General features: G+C 42.3%; 2 protein-coding genes across 13 annotated transcripts in view; one reads left to right on the forward strand and one right to left on the reverse strand.

Annotated features, from left to right (window-relative positions):
* Positions 1-11,013, forward strand: part of MFSD10 (major facilitator superfamily domain containing 10) — a 16,834-nt gene extending 5,821 nt beyond the window's left edge. The window contains exons 7-13 of the mRNA XM_053458214.1: positions 2,724-2,832; positions 4,345-4,456; positions 6,879-6,987; positions 7,955-8,045; positions 9,514-9,561; positions 10,420-10,509; positions 10,772-11,013. Of these exons, the coding sequence (XP_053314189.1) occupies positions 2,724-2,832; positions 4,345-4,456; positions 6,879-6,987; positions 7,955-8,045; positions 9,514-9,561; positions 10,420-10,509; positions 10,772-10,878 (666 nt within the window). The 3' untranslated portion in view covers positions 10,879-11,013. The remainder of the gene's footprint in view (positions 1-2,723; positions 2,833-4,344; positions 4,457-6,878; positions 6,988-7,954; positions 8,046-9,513; positions 9,562-10,419; positions 10,510-10,771) is intronic.
* Positions 11,014-13,663: 2,650 nt separating this feature from the next.
* ADD1 (adducin 1) overlaps positions 13,664-22,180 on the reverse strand; it is a 35,278-nt gene continuing 26,761 nt past the window's right edge. For 5 of the 12 annotated variants that reach the window (XM_053458219.1, XM_053458218.1, XM_053458217.1 and 2 more), the window contains 4 exons: positions 20,133-20,289; positions 19,081-19,401; positions 18,232-18,321; positions 13,664-14,934 (listed from right to left, as the gene is read on the reverse strand). In XM_053458219.1, the coding sequence (XP_053314194.1) occupies positions 14,534-14,934; positions 18,232-18,321; positions 19,081-19,401; positions 20,133-20,289 (969 nt within the window). In that variant the 3' untranslated portion in view covers positions 13,664-14,533. Of the gene's footprint in view, positions 14,935-17,086; positions 17,122-18,231; positions 18,322-19,080; positions 19,402-20,132; positions 20,290-22,180 lie in introns of those variants that run through there. The other 7 variants (XM_053458227.1, XM_053458226.1, XM_053458223.1 and 4 more) reach the window with 3 other exon arrangements.

Genomic DNA, 22,180 nt, shown 5'->3' on the forward strand with positions numbered 1-22,180 from the left:
GCGGTAAACTGGACCCAAACCGCTGTAACAGCAGGGGCCACGTCATAGCAAAGGCTGGAGCCTGACAGCGACACCCACTGCGTATATCTATTCGTACAAAACAGGGTGTCCACGTCGGCCATGTTTTCCAGGACACGTATAATGTCCCCATATTGCTTACAAGCAGAGGTAAAGCGCTGCCCTGCAGTATGTGTGAATCATACATTACATGGGCTGGTCGGCAATGCGTGAAAGTGATAAAAAGCAGTAAAAAGTTACACAAGATTGATTTCCTTGGAATGTTTAAACGGAGGGCTGTTGAATGTTACGCCATTAGCAGCCGGGACTGACATACTGCCCATGTCACCTAAACGCAGAGAGCGCCTTCCCTGAACTCCCCCTGCCTCAGTTCCCACTCCAAGAAGATATATATATTTTAGAGACATCCCGCAGCATTTGTCAGGACAATTAGTGCATTTTTCTTCTATAATGAGCCCCAACTAGTTATATGACACAAGCGAGTCACTTTTTGATTGTATGTCGAAATATAACAAAAATAGATTTGTCAGGAGATGTTTCTTTCTTCTAAAAGATGCTTCAGTTCAGGAGATAACGATCGTTGGCTGAAATATTCACCAAGAAATAACGTATCCCCTCGTTATTTCAGATGAGCGCCACCGCAGGGCACTAATATCTGATCACGTGTTTAGAAATACGTTACATGCGTACGTAAATACGTTAGTGCTGCCATGCAAAAGGTTATTATCGATTATTGTTTTATATAGCGCCATCATATTCCACAGCGCTGTACAATGGGGTTATGAAAAAAATATTTCACAGCCCATTTATGTGATGGAGATAAAAAACTAATCCAAACATGTGGGTCATGTGTACAGTTTGGTGGTCCCTCCATCTCTGTGGTGTAAGCCGCCTCGCTCATGCTGGGGGAATGTGCGCTTGGGTTTGCCGCATTCTTCTCACTCTGGGATAAAAGTCCATCCGTGATTTATTTCATGTTCTAAAACGGTTTCCACCGGCACTCCCCGTGGATGGAATCCTAGCCATGGGATCAATGCAGGGTGTAAACACGTAAATTAACCCTCCTTCCCAGAGAATTAACCTTTTACTCGCCTGCATGGCTTAGCAGTCACATACCTTTAGGGAGGTTTATCTAAATATTATCTATGCGTTATACCCTAAAATGAGGATAATAGATAGGAAGCCAGGAATACAATTTCTGTATTTATCAATCATTTTTAGAACTATTCACTTTGTTTTCCACAATACGCACACACAAAAATACTCTTTTACGGATTCTTGCACCAGTTGTAAAATAAGTTGCTGATATAATATATAATATCGAAGTTGCTGATATACCGTAATACCGTATTTGCTCGATTATAAGACGACCCTGATTATAAGACGACCCCCCAAAATCTAAATATTAATTTAGGAAAAAAAACAAAAAGCCTGATTATAAGACGACCCTATAGGAAAAAAAGTTTTACTAGTAAATATTAATTCATGTAAACAATTTTTTCATATTTAATAAAAGCTATGATTGAGAAAAATATTTTTTTATTTCCTTTTATTTGCCAACCTGCCCCCCCAGTTTTGCACATCTGCCCCCAAGGTTGCCACTCTGCCCCCAGAAATGCCTTAATCCCCCTTTATTTGCCACTCTGCCCCATGATGTGCCTTTTAACCCTCTATATGCCACTCTGCCTCCAGAAATGTCTTATACCCTACTATATGCCACTGTGCCCCATGATATGCCTTTTAACCCCCTATATGCCAGAGTTGCATATAGGGGGTTAAAAGGCATTTCTGGAGGTATATATATATATATATATATATATATATATATATATATATATATATATATAAAAACTGCTAACAGCAATCAAACTCCTATCAAGCCAAGGCAGCCAGTACATGCTGGAACCTGGGGATGATAGGAGTTTGAGTACAGCCTCCCTATGCCATGCTACCACCCCCCCCTTACACATCCATGCTATCACACACACACTCATTCACAAACATTTAAATACTCATTCATTCCATTAATCACACATACACACACACACTCAAACCCCCCACCCCCTTACCTGAACTGCAGATCTCCCACTCGCAGACTTCTGCAGGGGCCCGGCTGTGCGAGCAACTTCTCTGGCCCCGCCCCCAGAGGAAGGAGGGGGAGGCAGAATTATGTGACACTCTGCTAGCTTCCTGCAGCTAATAGAAGAGATGCTGCTCGGGACCAAAGCACCGGTAAGCAGCCTGGCCCCAGCAGACATTTTTTGAGGTCTAATTACAAGACGACCTCGATTATAAGACGAGGGGTATTTTTCAGAGCATTTGCTCTGAAAAAAAACCTCGTCTTATAATCGAGCAAATACGGTATATAATATCGAAGTTGCTAAAATAATGTATAATATCGAAGTTGCTAAAAAAAACATATAAAATCGAGGTTGCTAATATACAATATTGAAGTTGCTGATATACCGGAATATAGAATATCGAAGTTGCTGATTATATAATATTGAAGTTTCCGATATAACATATAATATTGAAGTTGCTCATATAATATATATAATATCGATGTTGCTTATATAATATATATAATATCGGAGTTGCTGATATAAGCACTGTGATGTGAGGTTGCAGCATGCTGGGAAATGTGATGGTTTTTGCGCGATTCCTGTCCTGTTAGTGTAAATGCTCCGATCTCTTCTTGTCTACAGGTGTCCTCCGTGATGGCCGGATTTCAGGAAGCTTCGGATCTACTCAGTCCTATCGCGCTGTTTAGATTCTCTGCTGTAACAAGAAGACGTGACTCCCCTTCCAATGAAAGTATGTTTTGGGTGTTTTTTGTTATTTAATAGCTGTCTATGGGAGTTGTAGTTCAGCTCTTGGCCATTCTCCTCCACACCTTCTACCAAGCTGAGAAGAACCTTGGGATCTCTCTCAAACACACCGGCTTTCCCAACAATACATGTTCCCCGAATAGAATAGACAGTAGAATAGACTAAAGAGCATATCTGGGATCAGTTGTGCCCCAGACCAAAGTGCCCACATCTTCAAGACTGAAGAACCATCCAGGTAAGTGTAGCTAGAGTATTTACGGGAGAGGTTAAAATGCGGCCTTGGATTAAGCCCACGGTTTGACACTAGGTTTCTTCAGCCATGTGGCCAACATATCGCTGAGTTTCTAGAATTGTAAATGTAATTGTGTAGACGGCTCCTTGGATAAGCACGAGCCAAGAGCGTACACAGGTCCTCATCTTTCCAAACGTCTACTAGTTCCCAAGACAGAAGACCAGGGAAGGGCTTTGTCCCCACTGTCTTCTGCTCCTCTTTTCAGCTCCCCTAGGTCTATGTGAAAAGAAGGCTATGTGTCGGATACAGTTAGTGTTTTTATCATGCGGTTAGTTTGCATCCATGTAATATTAGAGTTACTTCCTATAAGCCTTAACTGGCCTTTGAAATGTGGGCAATGAGCGGCTTCCCAACGTGATGAGTTTTATATATAACCTCTGCATTCCATTTTTAAAATTCTGACAAATTCTGGTAAAATAACTATTTTCGAATGTCTTTGCGGGGCTGTGGAAAAGTTTAATTTCTTTCGGCAGCTGCCAGGGGGCGCTATAATCATGTGACAAGAATGGTTAATATCCGCTTGGGTGGAAAAAAAGTCATTAGGATGACAGATAATGACGTGATAAATACAATAAAATACATGTTATTATCAGAAAGCTCCTCTACTGCTACGATCTGCGGAGACTAAAGCCGTCCCAGCGCGTTGCACCGTTATTAGTGTCGGGCCAGCAGGACGTATCAAACTCAAGGCTTCTTATTGGCTGCTCCCCCATATCAGATGATACCTGTGGGATTGGTGGACTCCATATTCAAAGAATCTGTAGGCCACCCCGGTTTTAGATCTTTAGGGACCCTAAGGTAAAACATTTATCAGGCCCCATCTTTAACTCAAGTAATAAAAAGGGTAATTAGTATGTCGGGTGTTGGGCGTGCGGGTAGTGGCGGTGTATGTCGGGTGTTGGGCGCGCGGGGAGTGGTGGTGTATGTTGGGTGCTGGGAGTGGCGGTGTAAGTCGGGTGTTGGGCGCTGGGAGCGACGGTGTATTCGGGTGTTGGGTGCGCGGGGAGTGGCGTTCTATGTCGGGTGTTGGGCGCAGGGAGTGGTGTATGTCGGGTGTTGGGCGTGGGGAGTGGCGGTGTATGTCGGGTGTTGGGCGCAGGGAGTGGTGTATGTCGGGTGTTGGGTGCGCGGGGAGTGGTTTATTTCATATGTCACATGTAAGTATTGTGTACATGTCGCGCTCATTGTTTTTCTGTCGCCGGGTAGGCTTGCAGAACCTCCGAGTCCTGGGTCTGGTGTATTTTCTGTACCTCTTTCTGTTCTCCGGACTGGAGTACACACTCAGTTTTTTGACCCACCAACGCTTCCAGTTTAATAGGTAAGATCCAGCGTGTGTCACCTCCATTTCTCGTGTGTCGATGCTGCGCATGTCTGCTCTGTTTGTTTAGTATGTGATTATTATTGTTTTATATAGTGCCGTCATATTCCGTAGCGCTGTACAATGGGTAAACAGGACATGACAAGTTGTATATAACACAACAATTAGACTTAGAGGAGGGCCCTGCTCAAACAAGCTTACAATCTAAATTTACCAATTTACTTATAATTTGCCCCGTTTTAGCGGTGCGTGCACGTGTCAGATAGCTGTGTTACCTTAAGAACATCCCCCCTGCGGGCATTAATGTGCACAGACATAAATGATGGGGGAAACGTGCCAGAAACACACGCAGGGCCGGCTGTCTATAAGGTTCCGTTCCTCAAGGACTTCTTGTTGCGTGAAGGTCCTGATTAGTGTTATACATTATACAGGGGAGGGGTCATTTTACTCGGGGAGCTGATAAACGCAGCGACGTCTGAGCTCTGAGTAAACGTCGTGTCCGTGACACACATCGCCTGCGTTCTCTCGGACGTCGCGCGTTCTCATGGGGCGTTTGGGTTTTGATGTATCGCAGACCGTGATCTCGGAGCGATTCTCGGCTCCGTTGGAATGAAGTCGTCTGGATGTGATTTGTAAGGGAAGCGCAGGAAACGTGTGATCCGAGCGTGGAATATACAGCCCTACGGACTGCAGATCGCCCTCGCCACGCTAAAAAAACATTTCAGAGACCGGCATAGATTTCACGGCTGGCTAACTTAATGTTATCATTGAATGTACTGGTTCCGGGGCCCGAATAGGGCATTTGGCAGGAGAGCAGCGATGGAGAACTAACCCAAAATGAATTCATTCAAAAGGAATGGCGTAAAAATATAGGAGCACAGAAAGGATCCAGCCTGTGGGAGTGTAGATTCTTGTTAGTCTAGGCCAGTGGTAGGCAATGTTTGGCTCCCCAGATGTTGTGAACTACATTTCCCTTGATGCATTGCCAGCATTATGACTGCAAGAGCATTATGGGAGATGTAGTCCACAACATCAGGAGAGCCGAAGATTGCCTACCCCTGGTCTAGGCAAAAGCAGGACGGGGAATCCCCTCTCACCCCTGCATAACATTCACTATATTGGGAATTAATACACTATTGTGTGCGCTGCCTGTCGGCGGCTGGATCCGCGCGTTATAGGTACAGGGGCCCCTATAGAGTAATACCCGGGAAGCTGTAGGGGCCGGACGCCTTCCATCGCAGTCTGTGTATACGTCCGGTCTCGGGTGAACTCCCTGTACCCTGCGGTAGAATATCCCGCTGAACGACCATAATTCTACATAGATTCAAATGCCATCTTTTACGTGTTTTATAGAAAATAAGGTGGGAAGCTGCCCTCCGGCCGTTACGTGTTTCAGGGATGTACGTTGGGCAAAAGAGCTTTGAGTTTGGGAGCGGAGCCCGTTACAGGCTTTCCTCGTTGGTGGGCGAGAGTATGGTTTCAGTCAGTAGGAGGGGTGTTCATCTCATGGCAGTGAGTGGGATGTAATATTGAGCAGCACTCGGCTTCGGCATGTGATAGACACGCCGTAACCGCACAGGAATTTCATTCTGAAAGCACATTTTGGCTGGGCTGGGTGCACTGGGCTGAGCACACTGTCGGTTTGTTAAAGGAACATCCCTGCTTCGTGTTAGGTCTGTGCTGGAGTTTGTATTTCACTGCATACAAATCGGTGCAGGCATTCTTTAGTTATAAGCCTTAGAACGTAGAACTCGTGTAACTCCGCCCCCAGCAGTCTCATGTAACTCCGCCCCCAGCAGTCTCATGTAACTCCACCCCCAGCAGTCTCTCATGTAACTCCACCCCCAGCAGTCTCTCATGTAACTCCGCCCCCAGCAGTCTCATGTAACTACGCCCCCAGCAGTCTCTACTGGAAGCGGCAAGCGTACCTCAGAATGCTTCCTGCAGAACTCGCCAAATAGGTCAATTAAAATCAATGGGAGCAGCAGCAGCCAATCACATATGTGCTATCTGAATGCTGGTATTTTGCTAGCATACATATGATTGGCTGTTCTACTGAGCATGTGCACTCGGTTTATAAAGTTCCCTGGCTTTTATAAAAATAAGTCTTAATGCTTCTTAGTTATTGTCAGCTTTAAATTGTTAAATATTTTCCCGTATTGTAACAGCGCTATGGAATGTGCGGGCGATATATAAGTATATGTCACGTGTTACCGCTGCCTGTAACGGGAGGGGAGAGGAACCGGCTTCAGTCTCCGCATTTTTGTTAAATAACACGTTTGTATGACGTGTTTTACCTCCCGCGTAGTTACCGTCATCCTCCATGGGATCAGCCCGTATGGAGTGTCCGCTGAGTGTGCGCTCCCGATGCTCCCGGCTGTGAGACTCGCCTGTAACCTGTGTTTTGCATTATCTTTGGCAGCATGCAGCAAGGGAAGATGTTCTTCTTCATCGGAATCACGATGGCTTTAATCCAAGGAGGCTACGCTCGCAGAATCAAACCAGGGAATGAAATCGCAGCCGTGAAACGGGTACCAAACGTGTTGGCCGGGAAGCCATCTGCATTAACTCTTTGATGTGCCACCAGCTGAGGATTCGGTGCAGCACTGAGGTTCACTCACTAAAGGGAGAGCTGACTTCACTATACATTATGAACGACCAACCCTAGTGAGCTACTGCTGCCGAAAGTGCGTGGCCGACCCTGTATAATGTATAGTTGGATCCTTGAGGGCTTCTCAGTCTTCACACCCATTGAATTATACATTATGCAGGGCCAGCTCAGCTTGGAGGAGAGACCTGCCTGTGTTGGCTGTTCGTAAGGAATAGTTACAAGTCTCGTGCAGACTGTCCTGCCAGCCCTATCTTTAGTGAATAAAGCCTTTTTAGCGCACACAACGGTTAAACACAGAAGGCTGTGAGCATTGAAACGATTCATTAAAATGAGCGGTGAATGTATCAGATCTGCTAAAGGTAACAAGAGAATAGAAGAGAGAGAAAGAGAGTCATATAGAGGAAAGAGAGTCATATAGAGGAAAGAATATTTTTACCTGAACTTAAGCATTTATTCTCCCCGAAATGTATTTATCATAAAACAAATGTGCAGAATATAAATAAAATATAACAAACTGGGTTTTGGTTTTCAAAGGGCATCCGAATACTAGATTATGGCTTCAAATCAGGCCGGTGAGGAGTTTATGTGAAATGACATATAGAGAAGGGTATGGGTAGAGATGACAAAAGCGGAGCTAACGTGGCGATGCGACTTTAATGCCATGGCAACCACACAAAACGAAGCTGGATGTAACATGTAATGCCCTGTCTGCAGAATAACCTATATGCATGTATTTCTTTGTCTGGAGGGGGTCATGTTCTATCTTCTATCTATACATACATATTTATCTATATGTTCCTCTATATATTGCGATTGGTTATTTGTAAGCGCACCCTGCTAATCTGCACAAATTCCCCCGATCTAATCAAACATGTCCGTCTCTGCAGGCCATGGTCCTGTTGATCCCGGCTTTCGTGCTGATCGGGTGGGCAGACGGGATGGTCCTGCTGGGACTTGGCGTCCTGCTCTATTCTTTCGGTGAGTTCGTTTTTTTATCAGCCCGGACGTATCGTATTCGTAGAAAATATTCTCACGATCCATCCGATTTGTATTCTAGTAAGAGATAAATGTTTGGGGTGTCCCATATAAATGGGCCCATATACGTTCGGTCATTAATAAATAGTATTGTGGGCAGTAATGGGGGCTCCTGGACCCCTAATGTTAGATAAAAAGGAATTAGTCCCTAGCACTCCTATTAATGATTAAAAAAAGTACCAAATCATTGATATAGAATGTGTACATTTAATAGAATAAATCCGATCTCACTTCGGGTTTTTTGGCTCATTTATTTTACTGTCAAGTTTTTTGGGGTCAGGGGCTGAGTATTCACTAAAATGACCACAAGCCAGCCGTGGGTGTAAGTTAGTAGCCAGCTCGGGCAAGTGAGATTCCTGCGTTTTACTTGCTGGCCGGTTCAGGGAGAGAGAAAAGAATTTGCGTGAAGCCAGGCGGAAGATTTCCAAGACGCGCAATCCGATGACAATGACCTAAATGTTTTATTTCATCATCCCATAATACATTTCCTATAATGGAGGCTCATTAATATTCATTCTAATATCCCACGTCTGAATCACGCTCCTTCTATTACACACATCAATTTATTTAATTTTTAAGAATATAATTTTTTTATCTGAAGGTTTTCGCAGCGCAAATATCTGCATTAATAAAGAACCTGATTATAAATGAAATATTCGCAGTTCTATGGCTGAATGCTAAAATTTCCCCAATTCGCAAGACATCTTAAAAAGTACATTTTACAGACTTCAGAAAGGTCATAGTTTGAGTATAACAAGGATGATGGGGGTTGTAATCCGGGATGATGGGGGTTGTAGTCTGGGATGTTGGGAGTTGTAGTCCGGGATGATGGGAGTTGTGGGTATCTGAATACACACAAGGCAATCACTCCTATTAAAGCTGATAACCTGGGAGTTCGTAAACTCCTTTTTTCTGCTAAAAGGCTGGATTATACGTGCCTGTTTCTGCTGAGCTTTTGTGTAACTATGACCTCGTAATTAACGTCTGCCTCCCTGATTTCTGGGCCTCCTGTCATAGCGATTGTTTTGCTGACAGCGACTAGGGTTTGGAAGAGGGCCACGTTACGCCCAGCACGGCTAATTTAAAACACATGCCGGGGCGGCCTTCCCAATTGTAATTTCACGGCTCTTTGTGAAATCCTTGACTTGTCTTCAGCTGATGAGATCGTGTTTAACGCAATCATATCTGGGAGCGAATGGGACGATAATAATAATATATACAATATCGCATGCTTTTGTTACTTTTTTACCTGAACGTGTCTGTAGAAAATGCTGTTCTCTGAAGTATATCATTGTTATATACAGCTTCCTTGTACAGCGCTCCAGAATCTGTTGGCGCTATATAAACTAAGATAATAATGACTTCATTGGGGTTACGGAGAATAATATGACTCGATTTCCATCTGTTTCAGCTGCAGCTATCGTTGTGCCCTGTTTATCCTCCCTGGTGTCGGCATACGGTATGTACAAAGTGTTCGCTTCTTTTTATTGTTATTTAATATTTCATTACAATATTTTTGGGCTTCAAAAAGAAATTTTTACTGCATTGGTCACCGGAAGATTCTTTGAAAGTAGCGAGACTTATTCTCCTAAAAAGAAATACAGTTTTGGGAGGAGTGGGGGGGGGCCACAGTTGCCCCGGAATACCTTCTGTAGGGCCGTAGAACCCTGTGAAAACGCATATCCAGCGAACATTCTGAGCTTCTAGCAAAGAGGGACTGTCAATCATATGTGCACTTCCGCCAGGGCTTCTATGAATGAGCACCAGAGGGTCATGTGATGCCGGCGCTCCGTCATAGAACCCCCGGCAGAAGTGCCGGCAGCAGCGGCGGTTGTCTGCGTGCATCGCACAGACCTCCACTAGACGCCAAGGAATCTGAAGCACGGGGGACATGTCTTAGTCTCCTGGAGTAGGAGATGGCCATCGTCTTATATCCGGGGCCATTTTTCAGCATTTGCTCTGGGGGAAAAAAAACCTTGTCTTATAATCGAGCAAATATAGTAATAGCATGAACTTTTGTCTTGTGGATTTATCATGTACCGTTATTTAGCCCAAGAGAAATGGAGTATTTTATTGTGGGTGATAACTTAGGAAAAGATGTAGCGTTACATGAGCTCTGGAGACTGAGGAGGTCTCTTCAGATCTTCTCTGTTGCCCCAACAAAAAGTATGAATTTCGACTAAAGACTGATTTTTTTGTTTATTTAGCATTAATTCATTAGCCGTGGCTTGCACTGTACCCCCGGCTTTATTATTATATTTTATAAAGGATCAGATGGCTCCACGGGCTGCACCGTCCTCATTACGTATATTTATAGGTTCCGCCAGTCAGAAGGGGACCGTGATGGGAATCCTCCGCAGCCTTGGAGCTCTGGCCAGAGCCGTAGGACCGATCCTGTCTGCCACATGTAAGTATGGCGTGTGTGTGTGTGTATATGATATATATAGAGAGGTGTGTGTGTGTGTGTGTGTGTGTGTGTATATATATATATATATATATATATATATATATATATATATATATATATATATATATATATATATATATGTATATATGTATATATGTATATATGTATAATATATGACATATATAGTGTGTGTGTATGAGGCTCCGGCAGGTGGTTTGGCTGCTCAGGACGGCAGATTAAACATATTATATTTCCCATTCAGTGTACTGGCTGGCTGGGGCGGAATTATGCTTTAGCATGTGTGCGGTTTGTTTCCTCATCCCTGTACTTTACCTGCGAAGAATAAAAGAACAGCCGAAAACGGAATGAGAGAACTTACAAAGTATACCCCGAGCACAGCGACACCCGGCAGCATCTGACCAGCGGCAGAACCATGTTTGGTGATAATTATTTGGTACCGCAGCTCTTCGCTGGCTTTTAACAGAATTTTTATTTTGTAGTTGAAGACCAAAGCATTAATTCACTTTGTAACGCCGCTCATTCCATGTTTTTTTGTGAGCAGTATAACCGGAAACTCCATCAGCGTCCTTTAGTGAGGTTCTTTTAGAAGACGGCGATCTTGTGTTCCGTGCCTTTTATTTAATTCTTTCTGATTTAGGGCTGTCTCGCTGCCTGTAGGGGGCGACATCTCTTAACGGCCAGCGAGTTGGGGCATTTCTGTAAACACAATGTCTCATCTCTCCTAGTGTAGGGGATAGTTTGGGGTGAAAAATCATTAAATGCTGCGTCTGTTACTTGAAGAAAAAAACAAACAACTATTTTATACTGTAACTAATTGCGGTGTTTTTATTGTATGTGTATCTTATTACAATGCTCCAAATTCTACTTTTTATATAAAGAAAAGGTTTTAGGAATCTCTCTCTATGGCTTTATTACAGATTTGCACCGATGTCACCGAGTTCGGCCCTTTATAGCGCCAGCCGCTGATTTCTCGCCAGTCTTACTGCAGATTTACCAAACTGCTTCAGTATCTCAGATTTATATAGAACAATCACTTGTTTGCTGTTACATATAGAAAGAAAAAGATAAAATAATTTTTTGGGAGTGTTTATCTTAAACTGACTGCAAATTGACAGCAATTCTGTTGATAGAAACAGAGAAATTGACAGCAACAGCCTATTGGCTTTTATGGTGATTGCGCCAGCATTCCGGTTTAAATATAAAACATTTCTATCACATTAAAGTGACGGCAGCTGGGACTGTATCACTCACAGATGTGGTTATTGTTGTAACGCGTTTCTGTGTATCTATTCTGTTTCTGTTATAGGGTTGGTTTCACTTGATTATTTCTTCTTTGAAACGCTGCATGTGACCTCCGGATAATATCATTTTGTTAGCCTTGTCCTACGGGTGCGGGCTGCTACCAATCATTTATAGCGAGGTCCGATTTTAGATTGTAAGCTCCACTAGAGTCTGTCCAAATATTTTTGTCCTGTACCATGGATGGAAAAATCTTGTTGTTAAATAACCAACTGAAAGAAACAAGCACTCCGTTTATATTATAAATGATATTGTATTTACGAACTTAAATGGAAATATGATAATTTAAAAGTATAACTTGAGAACTGCAGTTTTTTTTTTGTACGATGCCGCAGAAACCAAAGCATTGGGGGTTTTGGTTCACACCCCTCATACTCAATCTCTAGCCTTACAATTTGTAATTTTTTCTATATGCCTTTTTTTTATACAAACTGTTACTTTTTCGTGTTGCCCGGATAGAAAGGATTTTCTACTTGTTCTTAATAAAGTTTTACTTTAGCTACACACAGCTGTCTGTCGTCATTGGCCGTGTTCTTGCGTTTAATTGGCGATGCTGCGATCTGGGTATCCATTGTGGTGATTTGGAGGGGGTCGGCTGATACATAGTTTGAGGACATTCACGCAGCTCTATGAAGATTAATGCCAGTTTCACCCCCTACTAACCGGTGAAGGTGAATTACCAAATCATCTCCCAGAGACCTGGATCCAAGTCACATCTGGGTCCATAATTACATCAGGATGGACTTTCTTAGCCAAAAGAAAGTTTCCTGCTTTCATCAAACATCTCGCTTACTTTGAAAACACAAAATCTCACATTATTCACCAGCTATATTTTGGAGCCGCTGCTCGTCGTAAGGAGATATAGGCAGCTTAAAGTAAGTTGTTGCCACAGCCGCAAATACTTGCGTAGACCGGTCTCGTCTTCGGCTCAGGATATCTATGCCGAGAGGGCACACATTCCACCGGCAAAAAAACATCTTGACCAGATGAAAAAACACCCCGCCAGCCTTCTTATTAAACTCTAAATGTAGCTTACATAGAAAAAACACCTGTGTAGGAGATGAAGAAGCCTCAGGTTCCAAAAGATTATAAAGGGAACTGCATGTTACATGTGAAATGAAATAAAGCATTGGGCAAATTCTTGACTATTTGGGGCAAAAACAGCTTCTTTAAACAAAAAAACAAAAACGAAGTACCAGCCTGGACATCTGCTCGAATCATATGAAGCTAGAAGTTTAACCAGTACAGGGTAATCTACGGTATCCTAGCCGAAAAGTGTTTCAATGGGAAACCCTCTGGAAAAACCGGATGGCCGGGATCTGGCACGTTATCCAGTTAAGCAACGCATCCCACAAATTCAAACAATCGTATGGATCGAGGGAAAACATCTAACCCCCATCCCCCTTCACACTTCTGAATAATAATGTGAACACGGCACTCCATGTCGCAAAGCAGAACCAACAAGTGTAAAATCCTATTTCTTCCAATTAGTTACCGCAACCCTAGGTCACGCTAAACACCATTAAAGCAATCGGACACCATTCATTTGAAGGGATTCTAATATTTTCTCTGGGTCTGAGCGCCTGCAATATCCCTAACAGGATTATTAACGTCCATGTCCAGCAGAATCTGCAACATAATAATCCTGTTAGCGGAAACATATGTAGGAACTGGCTACTGGCATCCTTACAGTGATATCTGAGTTTTATTGCCACTTACTTGGCGTAATATACACACATTATATGTATGTATAATTATATAATATATATAAGCTACAAGGCGGTTTATGACAATGAAAATAATGGGGTATCCCACATGTGCAGAAGGTATCGAGTTTTTTTTCATATAGTACATTGCGCATTTATTAAGAAAGCAGAGTCATGAGTATGATACAAACGTTCAATAATACACAATATTGTATGTTCAAAGTGAATACACCTTTAATTGTTGTAATGAGATGACAAAAAAGAAACTGTGGAGTATGCGCTTCCATTCCGTGTCGTTAAGGCGGCAGCACTTCCCCAACAACAAAAAAAAACGAGACGTATGGCAGCGAGCGATCATTACCAGCTCCAAGCCGTCTATGCGAGATGCAATTCAAAACGCGGATTTCATTTTCACATTAAAGCAGTTCTGAATTGCTGGAAGGAAGGGGGAGAGGGGATACTGTGCAAGCCTTTTGGGATCAACCGGGAGGTACAAATATACTAAAATACAGTTGCATTTCTTAATTACGGAAGCACAGGGCTCTGCGATCATCACATTCTCCCTGTAGCAAAGCAGGTAACTATTTACATGTAACACGGTAACACGTGTTAAGGGTGGGCAACACCAGCGTGTTTAGGAAGAGGCAGCGGTGACGTGACAATGCAAAATAAAAATTAAATATGTAGGCTATATTAAAGAAGAGTGGGATGTACATAAAATACAAAAACCAAATCGTGAATAGGATTATATTTTAGGAACATATACAAATGTAGGAATCTGTCGGAGCGGGTTGCTGCTGAACATATAGGTTAGCACCTTACGTGGAATTTCATTTCCCGGCTAAACCTTTAAACAATCGCGCTACGACTAGCAGGTTCAGCTACTGCGTTTTCTTGCATTCCGTTTATATCATGAAAGACAAAAATAATATGAATCGGGTACATTCTAGTGGTTAACAAACGGACTCTTAGAAACATGACAGTGTTCCAGCAGGTCATTACGATTCGCTCTTCTTTTTGTTCTTTTTCAGGAAGGAGGGAGTGCGGAATTTCTTTTTCTTTTTAGAGGGAGACTTCCCGGGGGACTCGTCGCTGCCGCCGTCGGCTTGCGCGACGTCAGCCTGTGCGATTTCGTCAGCCGTTGCGATTTCGTCAGGAGGCGGCGTGGTCGGCGACTCGGCACGCTCCGGTCGGGACTCTTGAACTTCTCGGTGAGCGGACTCTGCAGGAGCCTCGTCCAGTCCTCCGTCACGAGGAGTAACTACTTCTTCTGCATCTTCTTTTGACAAAGTTGGGAAGCCGAGCGACTCGGAAGGCTCGTCGGGGGTGAGGTCTGGAAGGGTTTGTTTGAAGGTAGCGGCGTCACTGTCATCTTTGTAAGTCTGTTCCTGTTGTGACTCTAGTGAATGAGTAAACACCAGTTAGTAAATAAAGCCCAAGTAAGACCCCTTAGGATGATCACTGAATATTATTATACACATTACACTAGGAACAGCTAGTTGGTATTGAATATATCCACTGCTTTGCTTAAGCCAGAAATACATTGGCCTCCTATAGAGGGAGAGAAAATCTGGCTGCACGCAATATATATATTCTTTGTAAAATATGGTTGCGGCATTTACATTTTTTATTTTTGTAAAAAACTTTAAACGTGGGAAAATAGCAGTGCAAGTGTATAATAAATTCAGTAGGAAAACAGCTCTAATTGTCTCAGAAAGGAAAGGACAGATGGCAAAAAGACCAAGATTACGGTTAAAAAGCTGTTAAGAACCCAGAGATTTGTCAGAAGCAAAAAAAGAAAAAATTACGTGAAACACAAAAAAAGTTTAAATATTAGATGATCAATGTAAAAAAGTCTAGGTTATGATATATTTCACCGAATGTAAATGAAAGCCGTAATGTGCTGCAAATATTTAGAATTTGATTTTAAAAAGTGTACAAGCTTTATTACGATGGTTCTTTCTGCATCTATGGAAATGTAGTCCCTAACAATAAAAATTATAGCACTGGCCTAGCCTATTCTACCTTGTAATGAAAATCAAAATGTTCTACTTAATAAAAGAAATAAAAAATCATCCCTAAAGGCAAGTTATATTTTCTGTACAATCAACAAAATTAAAAGTAATAGGGTATTCAAGAAAAGTTTTATCCTTTCTGATGCAAGATGCGTATAAATAGGTAAACTCATTGCGAGTGTTGCCCATCGCTTTAGACGGAGCAAAGCATTAAAGCATTCACACAACGATTTTACGGAAAAGGCTGAAATAATGGCCAATAAACCAAAGAAAACAAAATGACCACCCGTTGACTTTAAAATATATCAGGGCTGCGTAATACGACGGCACCGCATAATTATAACCATTTCTCTATTACAGCTACGTGTTTGGGGGGGGGTACTGCATTAGCTAACTCTTTATACACATATGCAGAAACTCGCTATGGGGCTATTTGCCAACTATCCACATTTATTTATATACCACCGGTCATCATTCGCTACCACCTCTTACATCCACGTACACTCCAGCCGTCACACGCACTCCAATGTCCATTGTGTCCTTTTGGCAAATGCATTGGCGGTGTGTGTGGGGGGGATTCTGCAGATTCCCCGCATCCCCCCCCCCCATTTATTTTCTGTGCCGGAGATGAGTTTGGTCAAACATAGCCAGGCCGCTCCAGTGCCGGCAGTTTCCTAGAACTCCTCCGTAGTGCCCCAAAAATCCTTAGACGCTCCCTATTTCCTAGGGGTTTGCGGCAGATAATATCACGGAGTCGATTTAAGTGTTTGCAGTGATTCCATTAAAATCAGCTGATATTTTGAATATTATGGCTGTATACGTTTGTGTAATGAAATGTTATATTTGTACATCCTGGTCTATTTGTGCCATATTCGCAGTTTATAGATGGGAGGGGTCCCGACGCACAGAACACGTGCCGTCCGCTAGTCACCATGATTAAAAGTACATTTATATTTGTGGTCGTTTTTCTAGCACAATGAATAGATTTGTTGCTGCTCTGACCCTTCGGAGCGAACGAGAACCAGCTGATAAATCAAGAGCCGATGGCCAGAATAATAGGATGAACTTTATGCTGTTCAGATCTCATACGTCCATAAAAACATTGTTCTCGCCACGGACACTTTGCTTATCCGTAGTTCTAAATCCCCCCCCCGACTGATGTTCAATGGAATAAGTAAAAATATAGATATAGTAAACCTTGATCACAAAGACGTCCCATCTGCAACAGGGTGACATATCGCATGTTACATTTGTTCGTTTGCATGTCAGGCTTGTTACAATGCAACACGAGTATCGCTATTTTATACGACTCTTCCAGTACAGAACATGCCCTTCCCATTAACGGAGCCCCCTATCAGAATGAGGAGATTAACTCCCCATTTAAGCTTCCATCTGATGTTCTATAAAGAGTGTCAAGGCTTACTTTGTAGCAGTTAATATAACCGAAAACCAAAAGGTGCGACAGAATGAAGCGAAGCACACCGGGATTTTGGGAGAGGGAAGCGGAGTAGAGTTCAGAGAATGAGATGATACTTACTATGGTAACAGGTACTCTTTAGCATATCCATCTCCTGTTTGTAATGCAGCCACAGGAAAAAAGCACAAGTAGAAAAAAAAAAATCTAATGCATTCATTGAAGCCGCAGTGTTAAAAGTCAAATGAATGGCTGCAACCACTCAAGGTGATAAAGACAAGGAATGTAGAAGTAAATGGTCGCAATGTAAAAGAGAAAACACAAAACATCGCTAACAGCGCGGGAAGAGGGAGGATCAGGCAAACCAAGTGGGGACACCCTTTGCTTTCAGCGGAAATTTCAATACCCATCCAATTTTACTTACGCATCCAGTTACATGTATCAAAACTACGACCTCAACACAGAACGAGAATAATGTAGCAACTGGTTACGAAAACCGCACGCTAAATGGATAACACACGACACATTTAAGTAAATGTAAAATTTTGCATTACAGATAAAATAACCTCCCCCAAGCAGTTTTAGGTTCCAAAACCTGCTCTGCTTTCATTGCTTTGTGCCAGAATTGCCTACAATGTTTCAAAACCAAATTACACAACTGCAGCAGATAGAGGTAAATATTATGCCTTCTATATAGGAGGCAGGTATTATGCGTTCTATATAGGGGTAAATATTGTGTGTTCTATATATGGGGTAAGTATTATGCGTTCTATATAGGGGTAAGTATTGTGTGTTCTATAAATATGTGTTCTATATAGGAGGCAAGTATTGTGTGTTCTATATAGGGGGTAAGTATTGTGTGTTCTATATAGGAGGCAAGTATTGTGTGTTCTATATAGGAGGTAAGTATGTGTTCTTGCCTCTGCACCAGAGGTAGAGGGGCTTCCAGCGGCACAGGGAATAAACCAAATCAGGCCAGATACACACGGTGCAATGTTTCCTCCAACAGGGATGTTCTAGGCTCAACTTTGATCTACATTTATTATTTATTCTTAGAAGAGGCAGAAGAAAGACAAATCTTTACTATAGAATAAATGAAGGCTTTGTTCCGAGCTATACAACTTTATATTCTCTCCCCAAACATCGCCCCCCCCCGTTTTGTTGTTAAGAAACAGCTAATAAAAGATGGTCAGTGTGTTTCGATCTTGTAAATCCTGTTGACTTTCTCTCACAGATCTAAGACAGACAGACAGACAGACATGCATACCTTCTTCTGGTTTGACCGGTGTGCTGGGAGGCGTACGGGTTACAGCCTCGTCAATCAGAGGTTCTTTCTGTTCTGCAACTTCTGATTGATCTGTTGGGTTTGGAATGAAAAAAATCCCATTCAGAATTTGTCTTTTTTTATAAGTGTTAAAAAGGGAAGGCGATCTGTTGGCAAAACCAGACATGCACAAAAATTTGCCAGTTATCGCTATGTATAAAAGCAAGCAAAAAACGAAAAGCAGATGCTCTGGTATACAATGTCCGCACACACAAAATAGAAGGAATTTGCTCATCTAAATGTGAATTAGACAAAGAGTGTAAGCGTGATACGACTCTCCTAGACGGACGCGTCGCAGTATAGTTTGCTAACCTGCGGCCCTTAAGACTGCTTTACATGCTAGAGCTTCATTTATTAAAAAGCAGCAATGGAACGCAGACAGCCGTTTTAAAGAGCATCGCTTGCAAATCGCTTGCTTTTACCATTATCCTGTCTCTAAGAAGGTGAAATTCTTTCCAAATTAACTTTGTGAAATGTTAGTTGTTCTTATTTATAAGTTGTTTTTTTTCCTTCCCTCGAGCAGATTAAATCTTTGATTGAAATGTCATTTAACTAGTAATTTACTCAGGATAACAAAAACATTTCCCTAGTACCAGATATTTGGATGTTAATCTTTTAGTACTTTGAAAAGAAAAATCCAACACCACCAAGAAAGACAGATTTACAATTTAGCGCAGCCGCCCCGAGAGGGATCAAGATACTGGAAAGTGATCGAAGGCAGAAGATTTCCCAGAACCGGTTATAGAGATCTATGGAGGGACTTCATAGAGGTTTTGCGATGTTGGTCAGTACCTGGAGTATCGGTTACAAGATCAGAGCTGATGCTAAGGGCCCGAATAACAGCCGTATGAAACTCTTTATGTGGGGACTCTGATTTTTCGGGCTCTTCCGCACCGAGATGCACGATTTCTAGGTTTAAATCCGGTTTTGCAGGGAGCTTACAAAGCGACTGCCCGGGTTCCAAGAGAACCACTGGATTTTCATCGGCCTCTTTTGGCATGGCCTGACCATGAACACCGGCGCCTTGTTCATTTACCGAGTAAACGGATGCTTCTGGTGACTTTAGGCCTCGGGCCTCGGTTAATTTACCAGTGTCGATATTCTTCAGTATATCTAGGTAGGATTGTTGCAAGGTAACAATGAAGAACAAGTAAGCTGGCGCAAAAGTACCAAAGCTTGAATGGAAGAATGCGACAGATTAACTCGATCACGTTATATAAAATACACTGTCGCCTTATGAATAGGAACAACAAACGGGGAGAGATGTTTTTAAGTCTCGAAAGTTTTTTTTTTTTTTTTTTAAACAAAATCACTGTGTCCTAAAAATCACTGAGATCGTACAGAATAATGCAGTGTTGTATGAACGAGTATGCATGCATGATTGAGGGGAATGAACGAGTATGCATGCGTGATCGAGTATATGAATGTTTGTGAATGAGTAAATGAATGAATGTTTGCGTGATAGCATGGATGTGTAATGGGGGGCATGGCACAGGGAGGGTGTAAGTGATGTGCAGACCCCATACTGCGGGGCAGCTTTTTATCTGGGCTGGCAGCATCAATACAAAAGCGAGGCAGCTAGCTGGGGCCATTACATAAACCAATACTAAAGGGAGGGTCAGGCATAAATTCATATAGTGCTGGATGGGGGCAATACACAAGGGGGCAAAAACACAGAAGGGAGGGGTCAACGACAAAGCAGTTTGGAATTTATTTTTATTTAAAGATGGGGGGGCATCGGGAGTTATTTTCGGTTTTGGCCAAGTGCATCCTGAATTTTCGGACCAGAATTTTCATTTAGGTGCATCCTTAGTAACTAGATAAACACGATCATTGAAACAAACCTTCCGTATTCTTTTGCTTGCGCTCGACTTCTTGACGATACTCTTCCAGTTCCCGGTCTGTGAATTTGTTGAAGGGGTTAGGGCCGGTCGTGCTGACAATCACCCTTGGCTGGTACTCTTTCTCAATAATGGCCTTTGAAGCCGTAATCAGTTCCCCCTGTCAAAAACAAACAGCTTTCGTGTAAGCAGAGATGCATGTTAAAAAAAGAGACCATGTCATACAATTAGACCAATTGACAATAAGAACACTACCCTTCTAACTGAATCAGAAACAAATGTTTCAAGGGTTTCCACATACAAGTTGACCACAACGATTTTTAGGGACCCAGCAGTGGAAGTTGGGGCTGGTGAATGAAGGGATTAGAACAGGCATGTCCAAACTTTTTTCGAAGAGTGCCAGATTTGATGAAGTGAACGTGTGCGAGGGCCGACCATTTTGCCTGACATTCTTTGAACCATTAAAATTAAATGCAAATTAACTATTTTATGCAAAGTTTATTGAAAACGACATACTTTTCATTTTGTGACCTGGATGACAAATCTAAACAGGTGTTAAATCACTCTGCCTTTAATATAAAAAAAAACAACAGATCTATATTTGGGCAACTTATCTGTGGGGCCTATGCAGTCCGGAACGCGGGCCGCAATTGGCCCTCGGGCCGGACTTTGGACATGCCTGGATTAGAATATGGCAGAAATAAGCAAAAGATCTACTAGTTAGATTACTAACTAATTACTAGTACAGTGGATTCAGGACACAACAAAGATCCTTTGACCAAATAAGCTTTTGGAAGGTCTCCATTTAACCACCTAAGAGTCTGCTTAATAACTTGACCTTGCATTTTTTTTAAGTTTTGTGAAAGTCCTATATTCTAAGAGTAAATACCATAATTCATAGGAAGGGTAAGCGGAGGAAGATTTGTTGTTAGTGCCAGGTCTATTCCATGTTTTGGATCTCTACCTGCTGCCTCCTTATAACCCGCTAGTAGATTACAACATCAGTCCTCCCCACTCGTAAAGCTCCTGGAAGCTGAAACCCGCCAACTGAATTACACCGGGATAAACCATTGAGCCTTTGTACACATAATAGACCACGTTTTCGCTCCGGTGGAACGTGCGCTACATAATGTTACAAGCATCTCTGTTTGTTTCTCTAGTCGTGCCCCCCACCCCCAAAGCATGTTACGTCACTGAAAATATCAGAACATAATAGTATGGCTGTGCGGATGATATTTTGCCAACACAATGGCTCACTTTGATAAACAATTGAAATACTGGCCCTATTCGCACATCTCCATTCATAGTATTTGAAAGCATTCATTCACAGCTGACACTATGTGAAATGTTATTTTATGAAAAGTAAATCTTAATGTGTCATATGTGGGTTATTGTGCGGTTACCCCCACGCGTACAACAAAGCGAAGTAATAACGAGCATGTCTTGCGGTACATAATGAGGTGAGAACATCACTTTAAACGTGGAGTTATTGTATAGTTTTACCATCATATTATTCACGTGCAAATCCTACTCAATAAAATGGTTAACCATTTCCTACAGAACATTAGGATACAGGGTCACTCGTCTGCAGTTCTCCCAGGTTTCAGTCCACACAATCAGAAGAGAAGGAATGGAGGTGGATTACCAATAGCCCTTATAAACGCTTAAAGTGATCAAACCAATGTGTTAGAACCTAAACCACAAAACCATAATAGTCTCTATTTGCCCGGTCGAGCTCTAACAGATACCCACCACAGGGCAGCACATTATAACCCCATATACCAAATCTATCCAGAGTACCCAAGCAGCTAACAGCAGCAACCATGACACAAGTGTTATTATATAATATACATGCACATAAAACACACACAAAGTACATAATACTAGCAAATACAAACCCATAAAATTGCTATTACTGGATCACATATTTAGTGTGTATCCTTGTCATTTAGAAGGACAAGAGAAGTAAATTGTGTGCCCATCACAACCTGAAGGTTATACTTCAAACTTTTCCTCATACCGTCTAAATTATTACATCTCGCAAAAAAAAA

Source organism: Spea bombifrons, chromosome 1 (assembly GCF_027358695.1).
Source record: "Spea bombifrons isolate aSpeBom1 chromosome 1, aSpeBom1.2.pri, whole genome shotgun sequence".
In the NCBI taxonomy this organism is placed as follows: domain Eukaryota; kingdom Metazoa; phylum Chordata; class Amphibia; order Anura; family Pelobatidae; genus Spea; species Spea bombifrons.